At 40.2% G+C, this 22,379-nt stretch overlaps 2 protein-coding genes across 5 annotated transcripts in view; both read left to right on the top strand.

Annotated features, from left to right (window-relative positions):
- Positions 1-1,739: 1,739 nt before the first annotated feature.
- mfsd5.S (major facilitator superfamily domain containing 5 S homeolog) lies at positions 1,740-6,141 on the top strand. Of its 3 annotated transcripts, XM_018247950.2 has the most exons (3): positions 1,740-1,878; positions 3,566-3,652; positions 4,404-6,141. In XM_018247950.2, exon 3 carries the CDS (start codon positions 4,438-4,440, stop codon positions 5,791-5,793), a length of 1,356 nt encoding a protein of 451 aa, XP_018103439.1. In that variant the 5' UTR covers positions 1,740-1,878; positions 3,566-3,652; positions 4,404-4,437; the 3' UTR covers positions 5,794-6,141.
- A 7,128-nt stretch (positions 6,142-13,269) lies between these two features.
- The window catches only part of espl1.S (extra spindle pole bodies like 1, separase S homeolog), a 39,123-nt gene continuing 30,013 nt past the window's right edge, over positions 13,270-22,379 (top strand). The window contains exons 1-5 of one of the 2 annotated variants that reach the window (XM_018250157.2): positions 13,270-13,443; positions 15,683-15,785; positions 17,624-18,694; positions 21,261-21,365; positions 22,139-22,259. In XM_018250157.2, the coding sequence (XP_018105646.1) occupies positions 15,693-15,785; positions 17,624-18,694; positions 21,261-21,365; positions 22,139-22,259 (1,390 nt within the window). In that variant the 5' untranslated portion in view covers positions 13,270-13,443; positions 15,683-15,692. Of the gene's footprint in view, positions 13,486-15,682; positions 15,786-17,623; positions 18,695-21,260; positions 21,366-22,138; positions 22,260-22,379 lie in introns of both variants that reach the window. The other variant, XM_018250159.2, reaches the window with a different exon arrangement.

Genomic DNA, 22,379 nt, shown 5'->3' with positions numbered 1-22,379 from the left:
GCCATCTGAGGCAAGAATCTCGCCTTGCCTCGTGGCAGGAGCGGCCCTGCAGCTGGTAAAAATGTTGCTTGATGCCAATGTTATTTATAGGAAGACTGGTATATTTTTCCAGAAAAGGGGGCAGAGACTTTTCCCTTTGGGCCCTGAACTTAGCAGACCCGTTACCCTGTCTGGAGTACAGATCATTAACTCTTTTTTACCTTTCCCAGTTTCTGCTTGTGTTTTATTTATTCGCATCAGTAACAATGATAGGGAAGAAACCGTATATATGATTGAGCAGGTACTCAAGGAGTAATCCTCCACAGACGTGTAAATAAAGCCAGTGTTTCATTTATGGCCTCATTCATAGCCTTATGCTTTTTGTATCTGCACAAACACTGACTCCTATGATTACGTTTCTGTGGAGATACGAAACGCGTAAGGCTATGCCATGTGTACCAAATAAAACACTGGCTTTTTTACATGTCTGTGTGGAGGATTGGTCCTTGAGTGCCTGCTCAAATATATATACAGTTTGGATCCGCTCCCGTAGCTGAAGGTTCAGGGCAGTGCACCTATTACAAATTTACCGGCAATGTAGCTTCCGGTAATTTGTAATACCCTTTACAAAAGCCCTTGCCCTCCTGTAAAAACTTACATTTCCTTCGGCTTCTGCGATGTGGCCCCGGCCCTTTTGCGTCGCTACCCTGTGGCTCCGCCCCTTTTTATGTCACTGAACGTCGACTCCGCCCCCTTTTGCTTCACGGTCCGCCCCTTTATTATCTGCCCCCACCACTGGCCGGTATTTTTTTTTTTTTAAAAAGGTGGCAACCCTACCCTAGGCCCACTTCCATTCGTCGCCCCTGTTCCCTCCTCTTTATTCGTGCAAATTTTCATCATCTGGACCGGAGCAATGGGGATTGCGCATGGGAAATTAAAAAAATTATTGTATCTCCAGTGTATCCCCAGTGTTTTTGAACCAATGACGGTGTGGTTGGGCAGCATGCCGCCCCCTAAAATCCTGCTGCCCTAGGCCCGGGCCTAGGTGGCCTTTCCACAAATCCGGCTGTGATTGCCACCTTTTCTAGAAAAAAATACCAGCCTTCCTATATATATTTTTCTGATTTTTCCCTATCTATAACATTGGCATCAAGCAACATTTTTACAGGCCAGGCCGGTAGGGTTGCCACCTTTTCTGGAAAAAAATACAGCCCTTCCGATATATTTATCTTTTTTCCTTATTAATAACATTGGGGTCAACCGTCATTTTTACCGGCCAGGCCTGTAAAATACCGGCCAGGTGGCAACCCTATGTGACTGCCCAGTCCAGACCTGTTTGGTTCTTAAAGGGGAATTCAGTTTCATTAGCAGAACTGGTATAACACATGAAACATTGCACTAAAACTCCCAAAAATGTTTTCAACCTTTCATAACCTGAAAAATTTTGTAAAATGGACATGGTACATAGGGGGTGTGGTCATAAATGGGCATAGACAAAACATTTTAGCTCCATCATTCCATTGGTCAAATGTTTGGAGGTATGATTTAAATATAAAAGTCTCCTGATGAAAATAATGTGTTTTTGCGCCACCAACCATGGCTAGCAACCAACCAACACGACAATAAAGTTTTGCCGTTTTATTATTTTTCTCCTGACAAAAGTTGGAGCTGCGCGATCTACGTTATAAAGTACTTCTTTCCTTCCACAAGGCGGCTGCTTGAGGCGTCTCTGCGCTTATATAGGCGCTGTCGTCACGCCACAAGTCTCGCGAGACGAGATTTGGGACGTGGGACCTAGCTTTCCGGTTTGGCGTACAGGATCTAGATATTACCCTCGTTCCGGGTTAAACAACAATTCGGGGCTGCGGGCTGTGTAAAGAAAAGCGACACTGTCCCGCGGTAGGATATAAAACACACACATATGCATTATGTACAACGAATACGGGTTTTACGCGTGGGTTTTCCAGTGGGGTGTTGTCTAATCTGTCAGTGTGTGGGCCTGTAGTTAGTTACTGGAGGCTTTCTGTGTTACTGGAGTTTCTGTGTATCATAAGGGACGCAGAGATCGCAAGTAAAGCTGCCAGTGCTGTGCCCTTTGTATTTAATTTCTTATAATCTGACAAATATGGAACATCTACTGTACTGGGACTCCTTCTATTAGTGTTATTCTGTGTGTAGTGGATAATGTATCCCCTTTTGTAACTGAGGATGTCATAGAACGTTCTATCATATAAAAGCACAAGGCTGCAATGTGAGTGGTTATAGACAGGTCACATGACGCTAAGAGAACTTCTAACAGCAGGGGGGTGGGCTGTTCATTATAATCTTCCTCTATGGGGGCTCATAAAGAAGGAACTCATGATAAAATGGGCAGGACCCCATTGCTTTGAATTATGGTAGGAGTGTGGCTTCTGGTCTCTCCTTCAGTGTTTGTTACCCTCCTCTGTGCCCTCTGTGTGTCTTTGTTTTGCTCTTTTTATGTCCAAAACCCAATACACAAATGCGCTCAAATCCTAACAATTCTATATAATATTATTAAAGGGATACTGTCAGGGGAAAACCTCTTTTTTCCAAAACGCACCAGTTAATAATGCTACTCCAGCAGAATTCTGCACTGGAATCCAATTCTCAAAAGAGCAAACAGATTTTTTTTTTATATTCAATTTTGAAATCTGACATATTGTCAGTTTCCCAACTGCCCCCAGTCATATGACTTGTGCCTGCACTTTAGGATGGAACTACTTTCTGGCAGGATGTTATTTCTCCTACTTAATGTAACTGAATCAGTCTCCGTGGGACTTGGTTTTTACTATTGAGTGTTGTTCTTAAGGTGGCCATAGACGAAAAGATCCGCTCGTTTGGCGACATTGCCAAATGAGCTGATCTTTCCCTGATATGCCACTAACGGGCATGGCTATATCGGGTAATTTGAACGTTTGGCCCTATGGCCGAATGATCAGATTACGATAAGAGCGCGATGGGCTCCGGCGGGATCTGTCGGGACAAAATCAAACCTGTCTGATCGACCAAACGACTGATCTCCGCTGGACGAAAAATATCGAGACTCTCCACACACAGTCTGAAAATCCTCGATTCGTACAATAGGATCTTTGCGTCTATGGCCACCTGTAGATGTACCAGGCAGCTGTTATCTTGTGTTAGGGAGCTGCTATCTCGTTACTTTCCCTTTGTTCTGTTGTTAGGCTGCTGGGGGGGGGAGGGGGTGATATCACTCCAACTTGCAGTACAGCAGTAAAGAGTGACTGAAGTTTATCAGAGCACAAGTCACATGACTGGGGCAGCTGGGAATTTGACAATATGTCTAGCCCCATGTCAGATTTCAAAATGGAATATAACAAAATCTGTTTGCTCTTTTGAAAAATGGATTTCAGTGCTGAATTCTGCTGGAGCAGCCCTATTAACTGATGCGTTTTGAAAAAAACATGTTTTCCCATGACAGTATCCCTTTAATATCATGCAGGCTTAATTCCTGCAGCGCTCACCCTTTTACCAAGTGGGTCCTAGCGTGAATGCCCCGAACCTGTTGCTTAATTCATCACATTCTATATGCATTAATGATATACAGGTCACTCACTACTCCTGGTCTGGGTGCGACACCCCGAAACAGCAGCTTTGGGAGGCTTTCACGACCAATACTCTGTCGAGTGCAAGGGTATTGTATTGCTCTTTTTCTATGTCCATTTTGCAGGGCTCCAATTTCTCTTGTTGTTTCTCCCAGCTCCTTTTTGCTCTATTTGTTTTATAAAGGGGACCCGTCACCCAAAAATTATTCAAAATCCTATTTTATCACGTTAATCAAGCAGAATGAAGTTTAATTACACTATATAAATTATTTGAATCTTGTTTCCTTCAGTCTGGGAATTCATAATTATAACAAGCAGGCAGGAGCCATTTTGTGGACACTGTTATTAAGACAAGTGTTGCATCATCTTAGAGCCTTGTTTGTGCACCAGATTGGGGGACCTGATGTCCATCCACATGTCCTGGCTACACAGTTAAACGTTGAAGAGAAAGGTAGGAATGTGGGGAGAGCATTGACAACTAGGTAGTGCTGAATGGAAAGTGAAAGTAATTGTCTGCTCCTGCCCCTATGCCTAAGGCATAGAGGAGGGGCAGACAATATTTGATTGACAGCTGAGATTTTTAAATGAGCTTACAGCAGCTATGAATGCTTTAATAAAGAATAGAAATTGGATTTCATGTTTAATTAGAAAAGGACTTTTATTATACAGATTTTTGTGACTGGGTGACAGGTCCACTTTAATACAAACGGCAGATTTGGTTTTAGGGAATGGCACTCCATTTATTGAAATGTGTATTGCAGAATGACTTCAGATGATGTGAAGAATATATTTGAACAATACTTCACTCTCCTTATTTTGTTCTTTTTTTTTGTTTTACAGATTTATCTCAGAATGCCACTTCGATGAAATTACAATGTTGGTTACAGCATACTTGTTTCTCTTGGGGCTGTTAGCTCTATGGGGCGTGCTGGAGTTCTCTGCCTGTCATTCTAAGCCATCAGCCTCCAGCAATGCACTGGGAAACCCTGCCTTTCGACAGTTTCAATATGACTTCTATAGAACTTATTTCCCAGCTCTGGCAGCGGATTGGTTGCAGGGCCCCTACCTGTACAAATTGTACCAGCACTACCACTTCCTGGAGGGACAAATAGCAATCATCTATGTCTGCGGCTTTGGGGCTAGTGTGTTTGCAGGTCTAGTGAGCGTCCCGCTGACAAGTCGACTTGGTCGCAGGAAATCCTGCATTCTGTTTTGCCTTCTCCTCTCAGCGAGCTACCTGTGCAAGCTGTCTCAAGAATATTTTGTGCTTATGACTGGAAGGGTTTTGGGTGGCTTTTCAAGCTCTTTACTCTTTTCTTGCTTTGAAGCATGGTACACCCATGAACACGCTGAGCAACATGATTTTCCAGCTGAGTGGCTCCCTCACACCTTCACTCGGGCAGCTGAATGGAACGGAGGCATAGCAATAGCTGCAGGAATAACTGCAAATGTCTGTGCAGAGTGGCTAGGTCTTGGTCCTGCTTCACCCTCCGTGCTTGCCGTGCCCCTCCTTGTTTTATCTGTAGTCCTAGTGATACGGGAGTGGGATGAAAATTATGGACAGACCAGTAGCTTTCGGAGAGTATGTGGAGATGGATTGCGGTGTCTTCTGAGAGATCGACGGGTGCTGCTTTTGGGTACCATCCAAGCTTTATTTGAGAGTGTAGTTTATATATTCATCTTCCTTTGGACACCAGTACTGGATCCACATAATGCACCTCTTGGCATTGCCTTTTCTAGCTTTATGGCAGCTAGTGCAGTGGGATCCTCACTGTATCATCTTGCAACTTCCAAGAAATACCATTTGCAGCCAATGCATGTCCTTTGTCTCTCAATTCTTATGGTGTTCTTTTCACTCTTTATGCTGACATTCTCCACTGCTCCAGGCCAAGAGCATCCAACAGAGTCCTTGCTGGCATTTCTGCTCATTGAGTTGGCTTGCGGCCTCTACTTTCCTGCCATGCGATTCCTGAGGCGCAGGTTAATTCCAGAGAAAGAGCAGACAGGTGTATTGAACTGGTTCAGAGTTCCTCTAAACCTGCTTGCTGGATTAGGGCTACTTGTACTGCATGACAGTGACTACCAAAGTGGTACCAGGAACATGTTCAGTTTGTGTGCCATCACAATGGTACTTGCCCTGCTCTGTGTGGTAAGCCTCTTCACAATGGTGAGAAATGACTCTGAATTAAGGCTTCCAGCCTCTGAGCCAGAACCTAATGGAACCGAGTAGTCTTTTTTTTTAAACATATATATGCTGTAAGAGACAGCAAAACCAAAGCAGGTTGCCACACATTAAAGTAAAAGAAATGTTTCAGGAAAATGGTTCTATTTTTCTGCAAATTCCATTGTTGGGTGATCTGTACGCCTTTCATTCTTTCTGTGGCTGTGAAGGTTCAACAAACTCTTATTTTTCTCCCTCTTGAGAAAGCTATGTTATATTGCAAGCAACGTTGATTTTGTACTTGATTCCTCTCTGGGAAACAACTTAAACAAGTGAAAAGTGGGTTTTAAGATGGTGACTGTCGCAGCTTTCCAAAATTGTGTTACAATATATTAAAAACCATGTGCTTAAAGCGCTTCTATTAGTGTCAGCAACATTCTTATTCTTATAAGATATTCTTTGAAACATGTGAAATACACCAGATATGTAGAGATTTTAAACCAGCATATTTGGCCCTTAGGCCAATGTGCACATCAGATATGGGATGTGGAATGTATCTATGGCACGATGCCTTGCTACTTTCCGCCCAACCAATGGATATGTAGCTGAAGCCTAGCAAGATAAATGACCATATGTAGATAAGTAGACTGATGAGTTGTTTAAAAGTGTCCAACTCAGCCAGTGTCTCACAATGTACGGTGCAGTTATTACTGGTGAATTTCAAATCCAAAAACCCCTTAAAGTCTGATTTGATTTAAAGGGGTCCAATAAGATCAGCACAGCTCCAATTGACTTCTATAACACCTCAACAACTTTTACTTGGCAAAGTTTGCTATTAAAGGGTTTGTGGGGGGTTTTTTTTTTCACTTAATACATTTAGAATTTTTTTAGAGCTTTTTAGAAATATAGGAAAATCACATCTTTCGAGATTCGTGGAAAAATAATAGTGATTCAAGTGTTAGTAAATGGGCCCATATATATATATATATATATATATATATATATATATATATATATATATATATATATATATATATATATATATATATATATATATATATATATATATATATATATATATATATATATATATATATATATATATATATATATATATATATATATATATATATATATATATATATATATATATATATATGTATGTAGGTATCGCTACCTAGACCATACGCGTAAAGAAGTATGCCATGATAATGTGTAATGAGTGAATTAAAATACCATAAAGGTAAAACATGCTAGTTTTCCGTAGATAACACTAGAAGTTCAAATTGCTTACCCCCGAATATCGATCGCGGCTAATGTAATCCTTGTGCACCCATGTAGCCCATCGCACAGGGAACGTGCCATTAGACTTAACCGGTTAATCCTTATTTATCGCTCCAGTGATCAGACCTCGCTACACTTCCGCTGGCTGTCACACAACACCATGTTCAGTAGGTATACGGCAAGGAGAGAGCCTTCTATATTCGCTCAATGCGTACCTTTGCAGACATCAGACTCGCAACCCCGCAGCAATACTTATAGCGTCAGTCCGTAACCTGCTATACATCGCTCCAGTGCACACTTCAAGGTTCACAAAACCACTCTTCGAAAATTTCATCTCCAAGAGTTGAAAACTGGGGAATCTATACGGACACTCCTTAAAGGAGAATTCAACCCATTTTTAAAAAACAGAGTTGCCCCCTGAAGAAATGCCCCATACTTTATACTTACCCCTTGGCGCAGATTCTGCCAGTGGAGTTCCACGCATCCATCGGGTCCTCTGTAAGCTGACTGGGAGATCGTCAATTTCTGTGTAATTCCGCGCATGCACAGTTGTCGCAAACTCCTCCAACTTCGCCGAAATACTGATCTCCCAGTTAGTTTACTGAGGACCCGGAAGATGGATCCGTGCAACTCTGCTGGCAGAATCTGCGCCGAGGGGTAAGTATAAAGTATGGAGCATTTCCGTGGGGGCAGTTATCCTGGGGGGAGGAGGGAGGTGGAGGTCTACCTGGGGTGGGGGGTACTCTGTTTTTTACAAATGGGTTGATTTTAGGCATGCACCGAATCCATTATTTTGGATTCGGCCGTATACCCAATCCGAACCCTAATTTGCATATGCAAATAAGGGGCGAAAAGGGGAAACATTTTTTTACTTCCTTGTTTTGTGACAAAAAGTCACGGATTTCCCTCCCCTAATTTGCATATGCAAATTCAGATTTGGCTGAATCCGAATCCTGCTGAAAAAGGCCGAATCCCGAACCAAATCCTGGATTCGGTGCATCCCTAGTTGATTTCTCCCATTAACCACATGCTCTGACCACAATTAGCTCCCTGCACAGCAGTCCAATGTGCGTTTAGGCAGACCACTTAACTGTACCTTCCATAGGATAACCAGCTTGATGGCACGTCTTTCTGCAGGGCAATATGACCTGCTGAGCTGCTCTTGTCACAACACCGGGTGCTCAAAACTGAAAGAGAGCAAGGAAAGCTTGTTAAATAATCCTAAACAGTAGAATGCACCAAATGGCAACAATGTCATGTTAACCAGTGAAGCAGCAACAGTTTCAGCATGTGATATCAGTTGTATCATGAATGTAACAATAAAAACCATCCTTTGAAACTGTATGTCGTACAATCATTATGAATAAAAATCACTGGATGAAAGTCTCAAACTCCTATCAAACAAGAGGTTCTATTCAACCCCATATGAAGTGGTTACAAAATGTCTAATAGAAGGGGACAATTTGAACTTCTAGTGTTATCTACAGAACACTAGCATGCTTTACGGTTATGGTATTTTAATTCACTCATTACACCTTTTTGTGGCACACTTCTCTACATGTAGGGTGCAGGTAGCGATAAATGTATAATGTTTGTAACCACACACAGCACTTTGTTACTTGATATATTTGTGCATGAGTGCTTGGGATTAACACTATACCTACCAATGTATTGTTTACACCTAATGATGACATCATATCTAGTTTTGGCGCCAGTATAGATGTTAAATACGATTATACTAGTGTGTAGTTTTCACTTCCTGAAGACGGCTCGAGTATAGGAGCTGAAATGTCAAAATAAACCACTTTTGTTGTTTTTTCACTAAATTCCTGTGAGTGTGGTTTGTCTTTGTACATGTACGTACCAGGCACCAGCACCCAGGCAGTTGCCAAATTTTGTTTATTTATATATATATACTTATATTATTAACATGTATTTATATAGCGCCAACATATTGCGTAGCACTGTGATTGATATATATATATATATATATATATATATATATATATACATACTCACAAACACTGCAAAATCCAAATTTTACATTATATTCCATGTAAACAAAACTCCAAATGCCAAAAAAAACCTGAGAAAACGGCATAGATATCATGAAAACATAAAAAAAAATTGGGAGGGGGATAAAAAAGACACACAAAAAAACCCAGCGTCAATTCCAGCAAAACTGAAAATCAAACAATCAGATCAGCCAAATTTGATCACCAAATCATTGGATATTTAAGGGGCAGATTTACATAGGGTCGAATATCGAGGGTTAATTAACCATCGATATTCGACTGCCGATGTAAATCCTTCGAATATCGAAGTCGAAGGATTTACTGCAAATAGTTTGATTGAACGAAAAATCAATCCTTTTGTTCGATTTGAAGGATTTTAATCCATCGATGAAACGATTTTTCTTCGACCAAAAAATTGATAGAAAGCCTATAGGGACCTTCCCCATAGGCTAACATGACACCTCGGTAGGTTTTAGGTGGCGAAATAGGGGGTCGAAGTTTATTTTAAAGAGACTTTATTCACCAGGAACAATTAACTCTGGTCACAGAAGACCTCCACAATTTCATACATTTTGCTGCTACTAGTTAGTTTGAGAAACATGACATTAAAAACCACAAATATTTACATTCACGTGACCCTTGAGAGGTGACATGGCTGAAGTCATTCAAGGCTCTTTGTACAATTCTAGTATAAAAAAAAATAGAAAATGGTCCGAAAGAATGTATAAATTGCAGTTCACATGATGTTTTTTTTTTATCCAAAGTCTCATCAGGTGATAATGTTACACGGATATAATTTGGGGAATTAAGAAGGGATATGTATCTCCCCTACAGCAATGATTTCCAAACTATAAGGCCATATGGGTTACATTTGGGCAGAATTCTTATTTGCAGCCCCTGATATTTCTGGAAACCTAGCTTGAAGTTAGCACGGAGTTTGTTAACTCTGAATTGTAGTCAAGGATGTTCTTGGAACTAAGTTTAAATGACCGTAACAATGTTCTCATTTATCTCTAACCATATTAGGATTGGGGGGGCCTGAATAAATATTTAACTTTAAAGGGGTTGTTTATTTTTAGTATGTTACAAAATGGCTAATTCTAAGCAACTTTATAATTGGCCTTCATTTTTATAGTTATTAAAATGATTTGCCCTCTGACTTTCCAGCTTTCAAATGGAGGTTATGGGCCCATATAAAAAACAAATGCTCCACAAGGCTACACATTTAGGGGGAGGTTTATCAAAATGTGAGATCAGAACTCACCACCGAAAAACTCACTTTCTATTCATTCCGATTGGGTTTTTAGAATCGTATTTATTATTGGGAGTTCACCATTTTCAAAAATCCCATAGGAATGAATAGAAAGTGAGTTATTCTGTGGTGAGTTATTTGAGATGATGTCATTGTTGGCACCTTTTTTTGCACATTTGAAGAAATATATAAATACATAATACATAAATTATTTGACCGAGTTATTTGATAAATCTGCCCCTTATTATTATCGCTACTCTTTATCACTCATTTTCTCTTAATACTCTTTCCGGTTCATATTACAGTCTCGTGTTCAAGTCAATATATGGTTGCTAGGGTTATTTGGACCCTAGAAACCAGATTGCTGAAATTGCAAACTGGAGAGCTGCTGAATCAGAAAGCTAATGATTACTGGTGGGTAGACCTGCAGGCGGTCCTACCCACTGGTCAAGGTTTGTTTGGTTGATATTCCACTGTACATGCATGGTCATGGGTTCAACTTCTCCTTCCGGCCAATCCCTTCTAACTGTCACAGCCTGTCATAACTCCCCATGAAAAATTTGGGTTGGGTTGAACGTGTGTATAATTATTGCAGGCAGATTTTGGGTCAGGTTGGGTTCATTGTCAACCGGAATTTTCAATCTGTGTATCACTATGAAACATCCACTTTTCATAAAATAATTTTAACACTTTTGGAATATGCATCACAGCATGAGTGTCAGTCAGTGGGAAATCTCTGACATTACCTGCAGTTGCACACAGTAGCTGCTGTGGCATTTCAACCAAGGGGGTGCAGGTGCCTGACTATTTAATATGTCTACTTATAGCTGTCTGCCCAACATAGAACTATAGTATGTTAAAAAGAAGAGTACAATACAGAACTGAGCCTGGGATGTTTCTGATAGCTAGAACTTGGCTTCAAACTTACATTTCCTTTACATAGTTAAGTTCGGTTGAAAAATACCAAAGTCCATGGTCCAGGTTTAACCCCTCCAAATGAAACCCAGCGCCTATACACACACACCAACCCCTCCATACACTCACATAAACTATATATACAAATATTTATATTAAAGGGGTTGTTTACCTTTAGTTAACTTTTAAAATGCTGTAGAGAGTGATATTCTGAGACAATTTATAATTATTTTTTATTATTTGTAGTTTTTGAGTTATTTAGCTTTTTATTCAGCAGCTCTACAATCTGCAGTTTCAACAAGTTGGTTGCTAGGGTCTTAATTAACCATGTACTGATTTGAATAAGAAACTTGAATATGAATAAGAGAGGACCTGAATAGAAAGATGAGTAATAAAAAGTAGCAATAACAATTAGGGATGCACCGAATCCAGGATTCGGTTCGGGATTCAGCCAGGATTCGGCCTTTTTCAGCAGGATTCGGATTCGAATCCTTCTGCCCGGCCGACTGAATCCGAACCCTAATTTGCATATGCAAATTAGGGGCGGGAGGGAAATCGTGACTTTTTGTCAGAAAACAAGGAAGTAAGATTTTTTCCCCTTCCCACCACTTATTTGCATATGCAAATTAGGGTTCGGTTCGGTATTCGGCCGAATCTTTCACAAAGGATTCTGGGATTTGGCTGAATCCAAAATAGTGGATTCGGTGCATCCCTAATAACAATACATTTGTAGCCTTAAAGGGCATATGTTTTTAGATGGGGGGTCAGTGACCCCCTATTTGAAAGCTAGAAAGAATTAGAATGCAATAAATAAAAAACTATAAAAATAAATAAATAATGAAGACCAATTGAAAAGTGGCTTGGAATTGGCCATTCTATAACATAATAAAAGTTAACTTAAAGGTGAACCACCTCGTCGCTAAAGCTTTGGATATTCTGCTTGTTCAAGAAATCATCGAAGCCCCACTTGAAGGTATTTACAGAATCATCCATCACAACATCATCCGACAGCATTCCCCAACCTCACTGTGAAGATCCCCCTACGTTGCTTCAAATTAATGTTCTTTTCTTCTAGTCTGAAGGGGTGGCCTCTTGTCTGATGATCGGTGTTATAGAAAAAAGATTACCCGCTATTTGTCTATACTGTCCTCTAATGTACTTGTAAAGTGTAATCATGTCCCCTCACAAGTGCCTTTTTTCCAGAGAAAACAACCCCAACCTTGACAGTCTCCCCTCATAATTTAAGTCTTCCGTCCCTCTAACCAGTTTAGTTTATATCCCTCTTAGGGACTGGAGTCCAAAACTGCACTGCATACTCCAGATGAGGCCTCACCAGGGACCTATAAAGAGACATAATTATGTTTTTATCCCTTGAGTTAATGCCCTTTTTTATGCAAGACAGAACTTTATTTGCTTTAGTAGCCACAGAATGACACTGCCCAGAATTAGACAACTTGTTATCTACAAAAACCCCTAGATCCTTTTCATTTAAGGAAACTCCCAACACACTGCCATTTAGTGTATAACTTGCATTTATATTAATTTTGCCAAAGTACATAACCTGCATTTATCAACATTGAACCCATTGGCGTAACTACCGGGGGGGCAGGGGGTGCGATTGGGCCAGGGCCCGCACCCCCTCAGGGCCCCCCTGGCAGCTTGCGCCACTGTTCTAATGCGGCCGTTTCTGGCCGTACGGAGGGGGCGGGCCCGTCTGCACGTCCCGCGCCAGGGCCCGCCCCCTCTAGTTACGGCTCTGATTGAACCTCATTTTCCAGTTTGCTGCACAGTTTTCCAACACTCTGCAAAGTGGCAGCATCCTGCATGGAACCTATAGTTCTGCACAATTTAGTATCATCTGCAAAAATAGAAACAGTAGTTTCAATGCCCACCTCCAGGTCATTAATAAACAAGTTAAATTAGACCTGTAAAACAATTCCAAAATCTTTTCGAACATGAAACCTCAATAAACTTATGACAAATCAGGAGAAAACGTCAAGCAGATCCTCGGAGGACCTAAAGAGCGCAGAGACTAAAGCTAGAAAGCCTCACTTCCTGCTCTCTGTAGAAAAACATTACACCCGGTCGAAGGAAACTACAATAACCAGCATGCAACGGGGCGACGCAGATCATTGAGCTCATCAGGGGAAGCCGCTGTGGTTGGTTGTGGTGGCGGCAGATTTGAACGCAAGTCAGGCGCGGGCAAGAGAATCATAATACAGAGAGGAGCGGATCGGCCAGAGAGAGCCAGAGGTAGTCGCTTTACACTGACTCTGAACAACCGCAGGTTTACAGGCACGTTTGCTATCAGTTGTAGGCACTGTGTCTCTGGACCTTCATGGGTTATGCTGCGTAATTCGGCCTGACATGAGCGATTATCTACTTTGCTTGTTTATGATAATGGAAAAACACCTTATACATCGCTCCGTACTTTTACTCGTCTGCACCTCTAGCAGCTTATGGGATTTATAGGGCCAAATGTTTTAGTTTACAATTAAACCAATGTGTATCTGTTCTAGTTCTTAGCTACACACCTCTACTTGTTTGGTAAAGGTTTCAGTGATTTAGTCCTGTAAGAGAGCCACGACTAGTCCTGTAAGAGAGCCACGACTAGTCCTGTAAGAGAGCCACGACTAGTCCTGTAAGAGAGCCACGACTAGTCCTGTAAGAGAGACACAAATACAGTGTCAGACTGGGACACCAGGGGCCCACCAAAAAACCTCAGACCAGGGGCCCATCCTCGCTACTATTTTCTTCCTCTACTCACTCAACCTCTATTCTCCTAGTCTTTTCTTTACATAATATAATTAGGGATACACTGAATTCGGGATTCGGCCAAATCCTTGAGCCTGGCTGATCCGAATCCTAATATGCATATGTAAATTAGGGGAGGGTAGGAAATCACGTGACTTCGTCACAACATAATAATTTTTTCCACTTTTTCCTTTCCTGTCCCTAATTTGCATATGCAAATTAGGATTTGGTTCAGTATTTTGGCCGATTCTTTCACCAAGGATTCGGGGATTCAGCTGAATCCCTAATAGTGGATTCGGTGCATCCTTAAATATCTTATTTCATCAATTTTTGTTCTCATAGAAATAGGGAGTGGCCATGAAATTGGCCAAAAGTTTAGCAGCATGAGGGGCCACTGACACCTGGGCCCACTGGGAGTTTTCCTGGTATCCCGTGGGCCAGTCCGACACTGCCTAAATGTAAAAGAGTCACAAATAGTCCTATAAGAGAGCCACAAATAATCCTGAGGCTGTAAGAGGGCATTTGACTCATGGTTTTCCTGTGTAAGAAATATAACCATTGTATTCTACAACTGCTGTCTGTTATCTACATGTTAATCTCTGTCCTATTTTGTTTGGAATGGCTCCCCCCATGATTACACTGCAGCTTTTATTTATAAACCATAGTAACATTTCTAAAGCAAACACATTTTTTACTAGTCTATATTCTATTTGAATGCACGCCAACCTTTTTTTAAAAATTATTATTTATTATTGACAGACACATTGTGTCACTCAGGCACTTTCCTGTCACTACTAGGGAGGTCTACAAGTTAAAGGGGAACTATTATGAAAATGTTATATATTCTTCATCATACTGAAATAAGAAACTTTCTAAATATGATCAATTAAAAAATGTTGTACTGTTTCTGAAATAACCAAGTTCATCTTCACATCTTCACTTTCAGCATCTGTTTCTCTTCGTTCTGTCTTCTTGCAAGAGTTGGTTGTCAGATGTTGATTGACAGTTAAATCCAATATATTTTTTGGGGACGACGACTCCCTTTTCTAGCAGATGTGTTAGATCTATGTCAAATAACAGACTCCAGCACAAACAAAATCTAACAAGAAACCTGACTTGGGTACAAATCCTGCATATAGAGTGGTGATATTTCTGGCAATTTTTCAAGAGTGATCTCCAAAGGCAGCATTGGACCTAACTGTCATTTAATATCAGACTCCCAACTCCTGCATGAAGAGAGGAATAGAGTTCAGATTAACTTGATTATTTCAGAAACCGGTCAGGATTTGTAATTGATTATATTTAGAAAATTTCTTATTTTAGTATGATGAAGCTTATATTAAATTTAAATGTTCGCGATAGTTCCCCTTCAAAGCAGACAGCCTCTGAAATGTTACTGAAGTATAGTAGCCTATTGATCGCCATACACAGACTGATCTGTATGGAACGCTGACTGATCAGCCCATGATCATACTTCTATAAGTGCATGTACTTATATGTGCATCGCCCTCCCTTCCAGTTGTTATGTTTTCCAACCAGGGGAAATTTTTCATCACAGCAGATAATCCTCGATCTTGCAGGAATATCTGTCTCAATGGCCCCATGATTACAATTTACTGTACCTTTCTAACTTCTACATTTCTGTCTGTATGTCATTCATTCTGTCACGGGGATTTCTCAATCTGCAAATCCTTCTCAGTTATCTGCAAATTATCTCTTTGCTTATGTTTTTATGCAGTTGGTAAGGAATGGAAGGAAATATAAAGTCCTTGAAGGGAGCAGACTTTATAAAACTAACGTCTTCGATAGAGGAGGTGACTCTGTTGCACTCAAAGCTCAAGGTGAGACCTCCCCACTGCGTTCTTTTTAATTACCATTTATATGCCTCATGTGCACACTATGGAATAATGCTTGCTGAAATTTAGGTTTGCATTGGCAGCATCATTGGAACAAGTTAATTGCTAGGGAGTTTAGTAATAAAGTCCAACCAGTTATTTTAGCTGTTCTATAACCAACTAGGTGAATATGTTTTCCTTTACTCTTCTACAAGATACACGTGTAATTATTTTTGAACTAGCATTTGTATTTTCACTCATCTGTGCACAGTGCTAAAAAATAAGGTGAATGGTGGGAGATTTAGACACAAGCCATGTTAGTGAATGTTTCTTAAAGGAGAACTAAACCCTAAAAACGAATATGGCTAAAAATTCCATATTTTAAAATACTGAACTTATCGCACCAGCTTAAAGTTGCAGCTTGTCAATAGCAGCAATGATCCAGGACTTCAAACTTGTCACAAGGGGTCACCATCTTGGAAAGTGTTTGCAGCGCTTACATTCTCAGTGGGCTCTGAGCAGCTGTTGAGAAGCTAAGCTTCGTAGTAGTTGAAAATTTACAAGCGGAAAATGAGGTTGGCCTGTAATATAAGCTGTTGCTACAGAGCTGATTATTAATTTATGATGCTAGTTGCACTGGTTTTTATGCTGCCATGCAATAATTATCGGTATTAAGTATATTTATATTCTATGTGTACTGTATATTGTGAGTTGGTCCCTAAGCTCAGTAACAGAGCAAGTGCTACTGCGGTATCTTCTTTGGTTGCCGTGGGCTGGAACAGAAGCCCAAAACATAATGTACAACATTTCTAGCTACTTCTTTAGTTAAGCTATAGTTTTCCCTTAAGGCTGCTATTTATGCATAGATTTTGGCTGCCTAAACATCCTTGCCCCCATGGGCACTTGGGGTGTTTAATTAAAGGGGTTGTTCACCTTCAAACAACTGTTTTGAGATAGATCACCAGAAATAATGACTTTTTCCAATTACTTTTTATTTTCTATGTGTCACCGTTTTTCTAATATTGACGTGTAAAGTGTCATTTTTCACCTTCTAAAGCAGCTCTGGGAGGGGAGTCGCTGACCCTGTCAACTATTCTAAATGGATACATTTAATTAATACATTTGTTATCTTTGTCCCTGCTGAGCAGAATCACTAGGTTTCATTAAAGGCAGCTGTTAGAATTGATACAATAGTTGCTAATACTCCAGAGATTCTGCTGAGAAATTTTTCCACTAAATGTTGCAAAATTGTAACAGTTTAGAGTCTGCGCCTGAATTACTGAGACAGGAACATTCAACTTAAAACTTAGATTTTGGAAAAACAGTAAAAAAATAAATAATGCAAAGTAATTGAAAAAAGTCTTTATTTTTGGGGAACAATCTGAAAACAACTGAAATGAAAAAAGTGTTTGGAAGGTGAACACCCCTTTAATCCGCATTGAATTACAATTGGTCTGTCTGTATTCAAAATTCTATTTCTCATTTTGTGTGAGAGCACTTACTAATGTGTGTGGTACTTCCTTCTGGTACCACATATAAGTGGCCAGCAATGTGTTAGTGTTTACTCCCTTTTTTCAGAAAAAGTTCATAAGATTGTTCTATTAACCTTAAATAGAGAGAGGCTTAAAGGGTTTCTCCACCTAAACACTGTTTTGCATAATGAAAGACAAATGAATTCCACAGACCTGTTCAATACATAGTAAACCTTTTCAGTGGTTTTAATTTATAATTTTTGAATGAAAGTAGTATTTTTTATCCCTTCCTGTTCTCGTCACTAACACCAGGTTATTACTCTTATTACACTTCTTGTCTACTATAATGTCACCTCTCTTCCTGCATTTCAGTCGTGTCTCTCAGAAGGCCCTGCTCATTCTTCCTCTTCTGATCAGTTACCAGACCAGCGGGTTGTTTGTGATCGTGTGCTTCGAGCCTGCAACCACTGGGCAGGGGATCCAAGTTGTCATGAGAGTCATTGGCAGAGTTTAGTGCCCCTGGCAGCCTTGGTATGCCAAGGTTTCTGTGCATCAAGCCCTCAATGCACACCATTCTACCTGGAGAAAATTCTGTTTCACCTGCTGAAGAACATCTCTGCACGTGAATCCTCATTTCAGGCTTGTAGTAATCTGTCAGATCTCTTGTATGGACTTCTAACCGGCTGCCCCTCCGAGCAGCAGAATGCAGGAGATTTCACAGCTGTCACAAAGAGCAGTTTTCAGGTTTTGTGGAAAGCCGCAGGGGACCAAGAACAAAAGCAAAATCCTAACTCTTGCAACAGAGAAGTCCTGAGCCTTAGACTGCATGCACTGCGCTTTTTAATGTTGACGGAGGGATCTGTTTCACATGGGGATGCTCCTCTAACTATATCACGCCATGCAAGATGTGCTACTTTTGCATTTGAGCCCAAGGGCAAACCATGTAGCAAAGAAGAGACCTGTTTTTTAAACCAGAGTCTTGAAGATCTCCTTGTGAAGCCCCTGTTAGGACGTGGTACTTTGTCTGGTTCATGGTCCCGCTGCTTGGTGGAACTGACACTGGAGAGATGCCGTAGACTCTGCAAAACTTCCTGTTTCCAGCAGGGACGATCTGTTGTTGAACAAGCAAGTGGATGTTTAGAACAGACCGAGAGATGCTGCCATGCTGGGTTGGCACTTTTAAACTTTGCTGTGGACATTCATGAATTTGGGATACCACCTAGTATTGGCAAAGTTCTGTCTGAAGTGACTGCAATTTTTGACAGCGCCTGTTCCTCTGGTTATGACTGGTTATGTCAGGCACTCAGTGAATGTTTCCAGTTTGCTGTTTCTTCTTTGGATGGGCGATTCAAGCATTCTGGGATGCTAACGGTTGATGACATTTTGAGCCTTGCAAAGTTCTTTGAAAAGCATCATCAGCTTCTAGAAAAGCAAGTGACCAAGGTATGTACTTCTCTATCCATATAGGAAAATTTAGCAGTTAGGCTTATGATCTGTAAGTATTTACACACGTCTTACTTTTTTTAAAATTTCTATTAGGCCAATTCTTTACAAAAAAACATTAGATACTTAGCCACATGCACTACTATCGTTCAGTTTTCATACATTTGGCCACCCCGTTTGACTCCTTCACCCATAGCATTTTTCCGGAACACTGTAGCGTTGCATGCTTTACTAGAAATACAGACTTTATTCAGTTTGAGGGTAGGACTACATGGATGTTTTCGGCGTGATCCAATGCACTGTGACAAAAAGCTGCATGCTGCGTCTGCACCCGACAGTAGTGTTGCGTTGGATCAACGATGCGACTTCATCCGACATTTCTATCTCTTACCTTATTTCCGTCGCATGTGATTTGACTCCGGCTTTTTGTTGCAGCGCGTCTGATTGTGCCGAAAACATTATTATTTATTTTGGATTCGGTTGAACCCCCAAATCCTTCGCAAAAGATTTGGCCGAATACCAAACTGAATCCTAATTTGCATATGCATTTAATTTGCATATGCAATTTAGGAGTGGGATTGGGAAACCGTTTTTTACTTCCTTGTTTTGTGACAAAGTCTTGCGATTTCCCTCCCTGCCCCTAATTTGCATATGCAAATAAGAATTCAATTCAGCTGAATCCTGCTGAAAAAGGCTGAATACTGGCCGAATCCCAAACCAAATCCTGGATTTTGTGCATCCCTAATTCAGTTACTTTCTGTTTTCTATTTGTGACCGTTTTTCTAATATCGAAGTTTTAGAAGCAGTTTATGTTAATCTAAACTGTTCAAAATTTATACATTAGTTAATAAGTTTCTTTGTGCCTGCTGAGCAGAATCCCAGAGTTCCATTAAAGGGCACCTGTTGGGCAAAATTTTTTATCCCCAACCAAAGGTACAGGGTAATAGAGCCTGCACTTTGGTTGGGGGTAACAGGTTTTTTTTTTTTTAAAAAATTGCCCCCCTCCAGCACTAGGACACTCCCGAACAAATGTCCATGTTGATGAGCAAGTGCCACGATATGTGCATTTGCACATGTGCTTTGACTGGCACGGACACGCAAACCAGGAGCTCCCTCCCAGTCCGTGTGTCCTAGCGCTGGCGGGGGGCAATTTTTTTTAATAAAATAAAAAAAAACAATGTTACCCCCCAACTGGAGTGCGGTCTCTATTACCCTGCACTTTTGGTTGGAGATAACATTTAAGCAAAAACAAGAAAAACAGGTGCCAGAAGCCAGTATGGCCACTACCATGGTAAATAAAATTATAATAAAGCAAAAATTAGTAGAAGGGGAGGACACACTCATAGCTCACCCCAGTCCACAGGCGCAAACCCACGAGAAAAAAACATAATTGTGAGTCCCTCCAAAAATTTAAAAAAGCACAAAGTATTCATAAAGACATGGTGAACAGGCCGCTGTTTATTTTCTTAATAAATACTTTGTACTTTTTTACTAGTTTGACTGATTTTTGGAGGGACCCGCAATTATGTTTTTTTCTCGCAGATAACATTTTGTCCCAACAGGTACCCTTTAAATGCAGCTGTTAGAATTGATACAATAGTTGATATATTTCTCAGCAAATTCTGTGGAATATTGGTAACTAATGTAGCAAATTGTAACTTCAGAATCTGCACTTGAATTACAGAGCTGCCAGGCTGAAACATGTCTGTTCAAAACCTGTATAATAAGAGCTACTAAGATTTAAGTTACATTTTGAAGTTTACAAAGCTGTCTGGGATCTTTTTTTATGTTGGGCTGCTGCCTTTATGCCTTATGTCTTCATAGACACGTGATTTCTGTTGTCTTTTCCTTTTGAGCATTTAACCTCCAACAACTAGAGACTGCACTGCACATTTTTACACTCGTTCAGTAAGCGACACAGTTTTCCTGCTGTGTGCTTTACTGATTATTCTGTTCTGATTATTCTGTTCTTTTTTTGTGGATTGACTTTTTTTTCTGTCCCACCACACAAACTAAGCCCGTGATGATATGTGAACATTTTTTGTGACTGTTGTATGAAGTAAGAAACCCTATGCCTTGTTTAAATGTGTAGTTTAGCCTGCCTTGCACTGACAAACAGTAGGCATTCTGTGAAGAAAAGGGGGAAAAAAGTCAGGGGGGCAGAAGTTCCCCTTAAAAAATTTGTTATGGGTATTGCTGTGGCCTGCTGCTGAAATACAATTTGTTTTTTGGGGTCACTGATAATAATGCTTCAATATTCTATATTATTGCTTGCTTTGCTTTGTATGTTCAGTGGATACACCCATTGATTGTACAGCGCTGTGGAATATGTTGGCTATTTATAAATACATAATTGTCATTCTTATTTTTTATTGCTTAGATTTCTATTCATGCCCATCTACAGTATCTTCCATTCTGACTTCCAAATGCTGCCTTAGTAATCTAGCCTTCTTAAATTCCAAGTCTGCAAGACACGCAACAAAAAAATGTAAATATGAATGGTACATGAACATAAAATATTAAACGGAAATGTTGTACATTTTTTTTCTATTCGGATTTTTACCAGGTTCCTAAGGATGAGTCCCGACAACTGAAATCTTTAAAGCAACAGCAATTCAACAGCTTGCAGCAATTCACGAATGCTGCATGTGCCTTTATGCAGAACTGCAAGGTACGAATGTCTCATTTATATAGTTATTTCAATATGGCCATATATACATTTAAAGGAAAACTATACCCCCCAAACAATGTAGGTCTCTATAAAAAGATATTGCATAAAACAGCTCATATGTATAACCCTGCTTCATGTAAATAAACCATTTTCATAATAATATACATTTCTAGTAGTATGTGCAATTGGGTAATCATAAATAGAAAATTGCCATTTTAAAAAATAAGGGCCGCCCCCCTGGGATCGTAGGATTCACTGTACTCTCAAACATACCAACAAACCATACATGTTAGGTCACATGAGCCAATTAACAGACAGAGTTGTGTCTTTTGCTTCCACACTTCTTCCTGTTAGAGTTGTAGCATTTCTGGTCAGGTGATCTCTGAGACAACACACAGACCATCACGAAATGGTGGCTCAAGGCAAGAGATGTAAAAGGGCAATAATTACTTAAATATATATTCCAGTTTGGTAAGATTCTTTAATATTCCACTTAATATGATATGAACTATCTGTTGCTTACGTGTTCATTTTGGGGGTATAATTTTCCTTTAATACAGTTATTGTTGCATTTAAGCTGCCATATTCCTGGCCAGGTTTGTAGCTTTTGTGCAAACAAATTCTATATGGAACTTTCAAGGTACAATATTTACTTATGGCCCTTTGGCTTCTGTGTTTCAAGCTGTTATATTTTTCCATTAAATAATACATTTCTCTGCTACAGAAACTGTCTCTAATATTAACAAAGTTGTTTCTCTATTTGTTTCTTACAGGACAAGCCTAAGGATGGATTGCTATTGCTGCTTGGAGCCTGCAGAAATGCTGTTTCCCGGATGCACAGTTCTCTTCAGGGTCTGCCTGCCCAAGAAGCTGCAGAGTTCTTGAACATAACAGGTCTCATTTTAAAGTATTTTTAGGTTAAAGTGTCTTTACTTCAGAACTTGGGAGCTTCTAGTAATGCTGGAGCTGTTAGTGGAGGGGAACTATCAGGAAAATTGAAAATGTAATATGAGC

The sequence above is a fragment of the Xenopus laevis genome, chromosome 2S, assembly GCF_017654675.1.
Source record: "Xenopus laevis strain J_2021 chromosome 2S, Xenopus_laevis_v10.1, whole genome shotgun sequence".
Classification (NCBI taxonomy): Eukaryota; Metazoa; Chordata; class Amphibia; order Anura; family Pipidae; genus Xenopus; species Xenopus laevis.
Note: the sequence above shows the minus strand (reverse complement) of the source record. Positions and strands in the feature narration are given on the sequence as shown.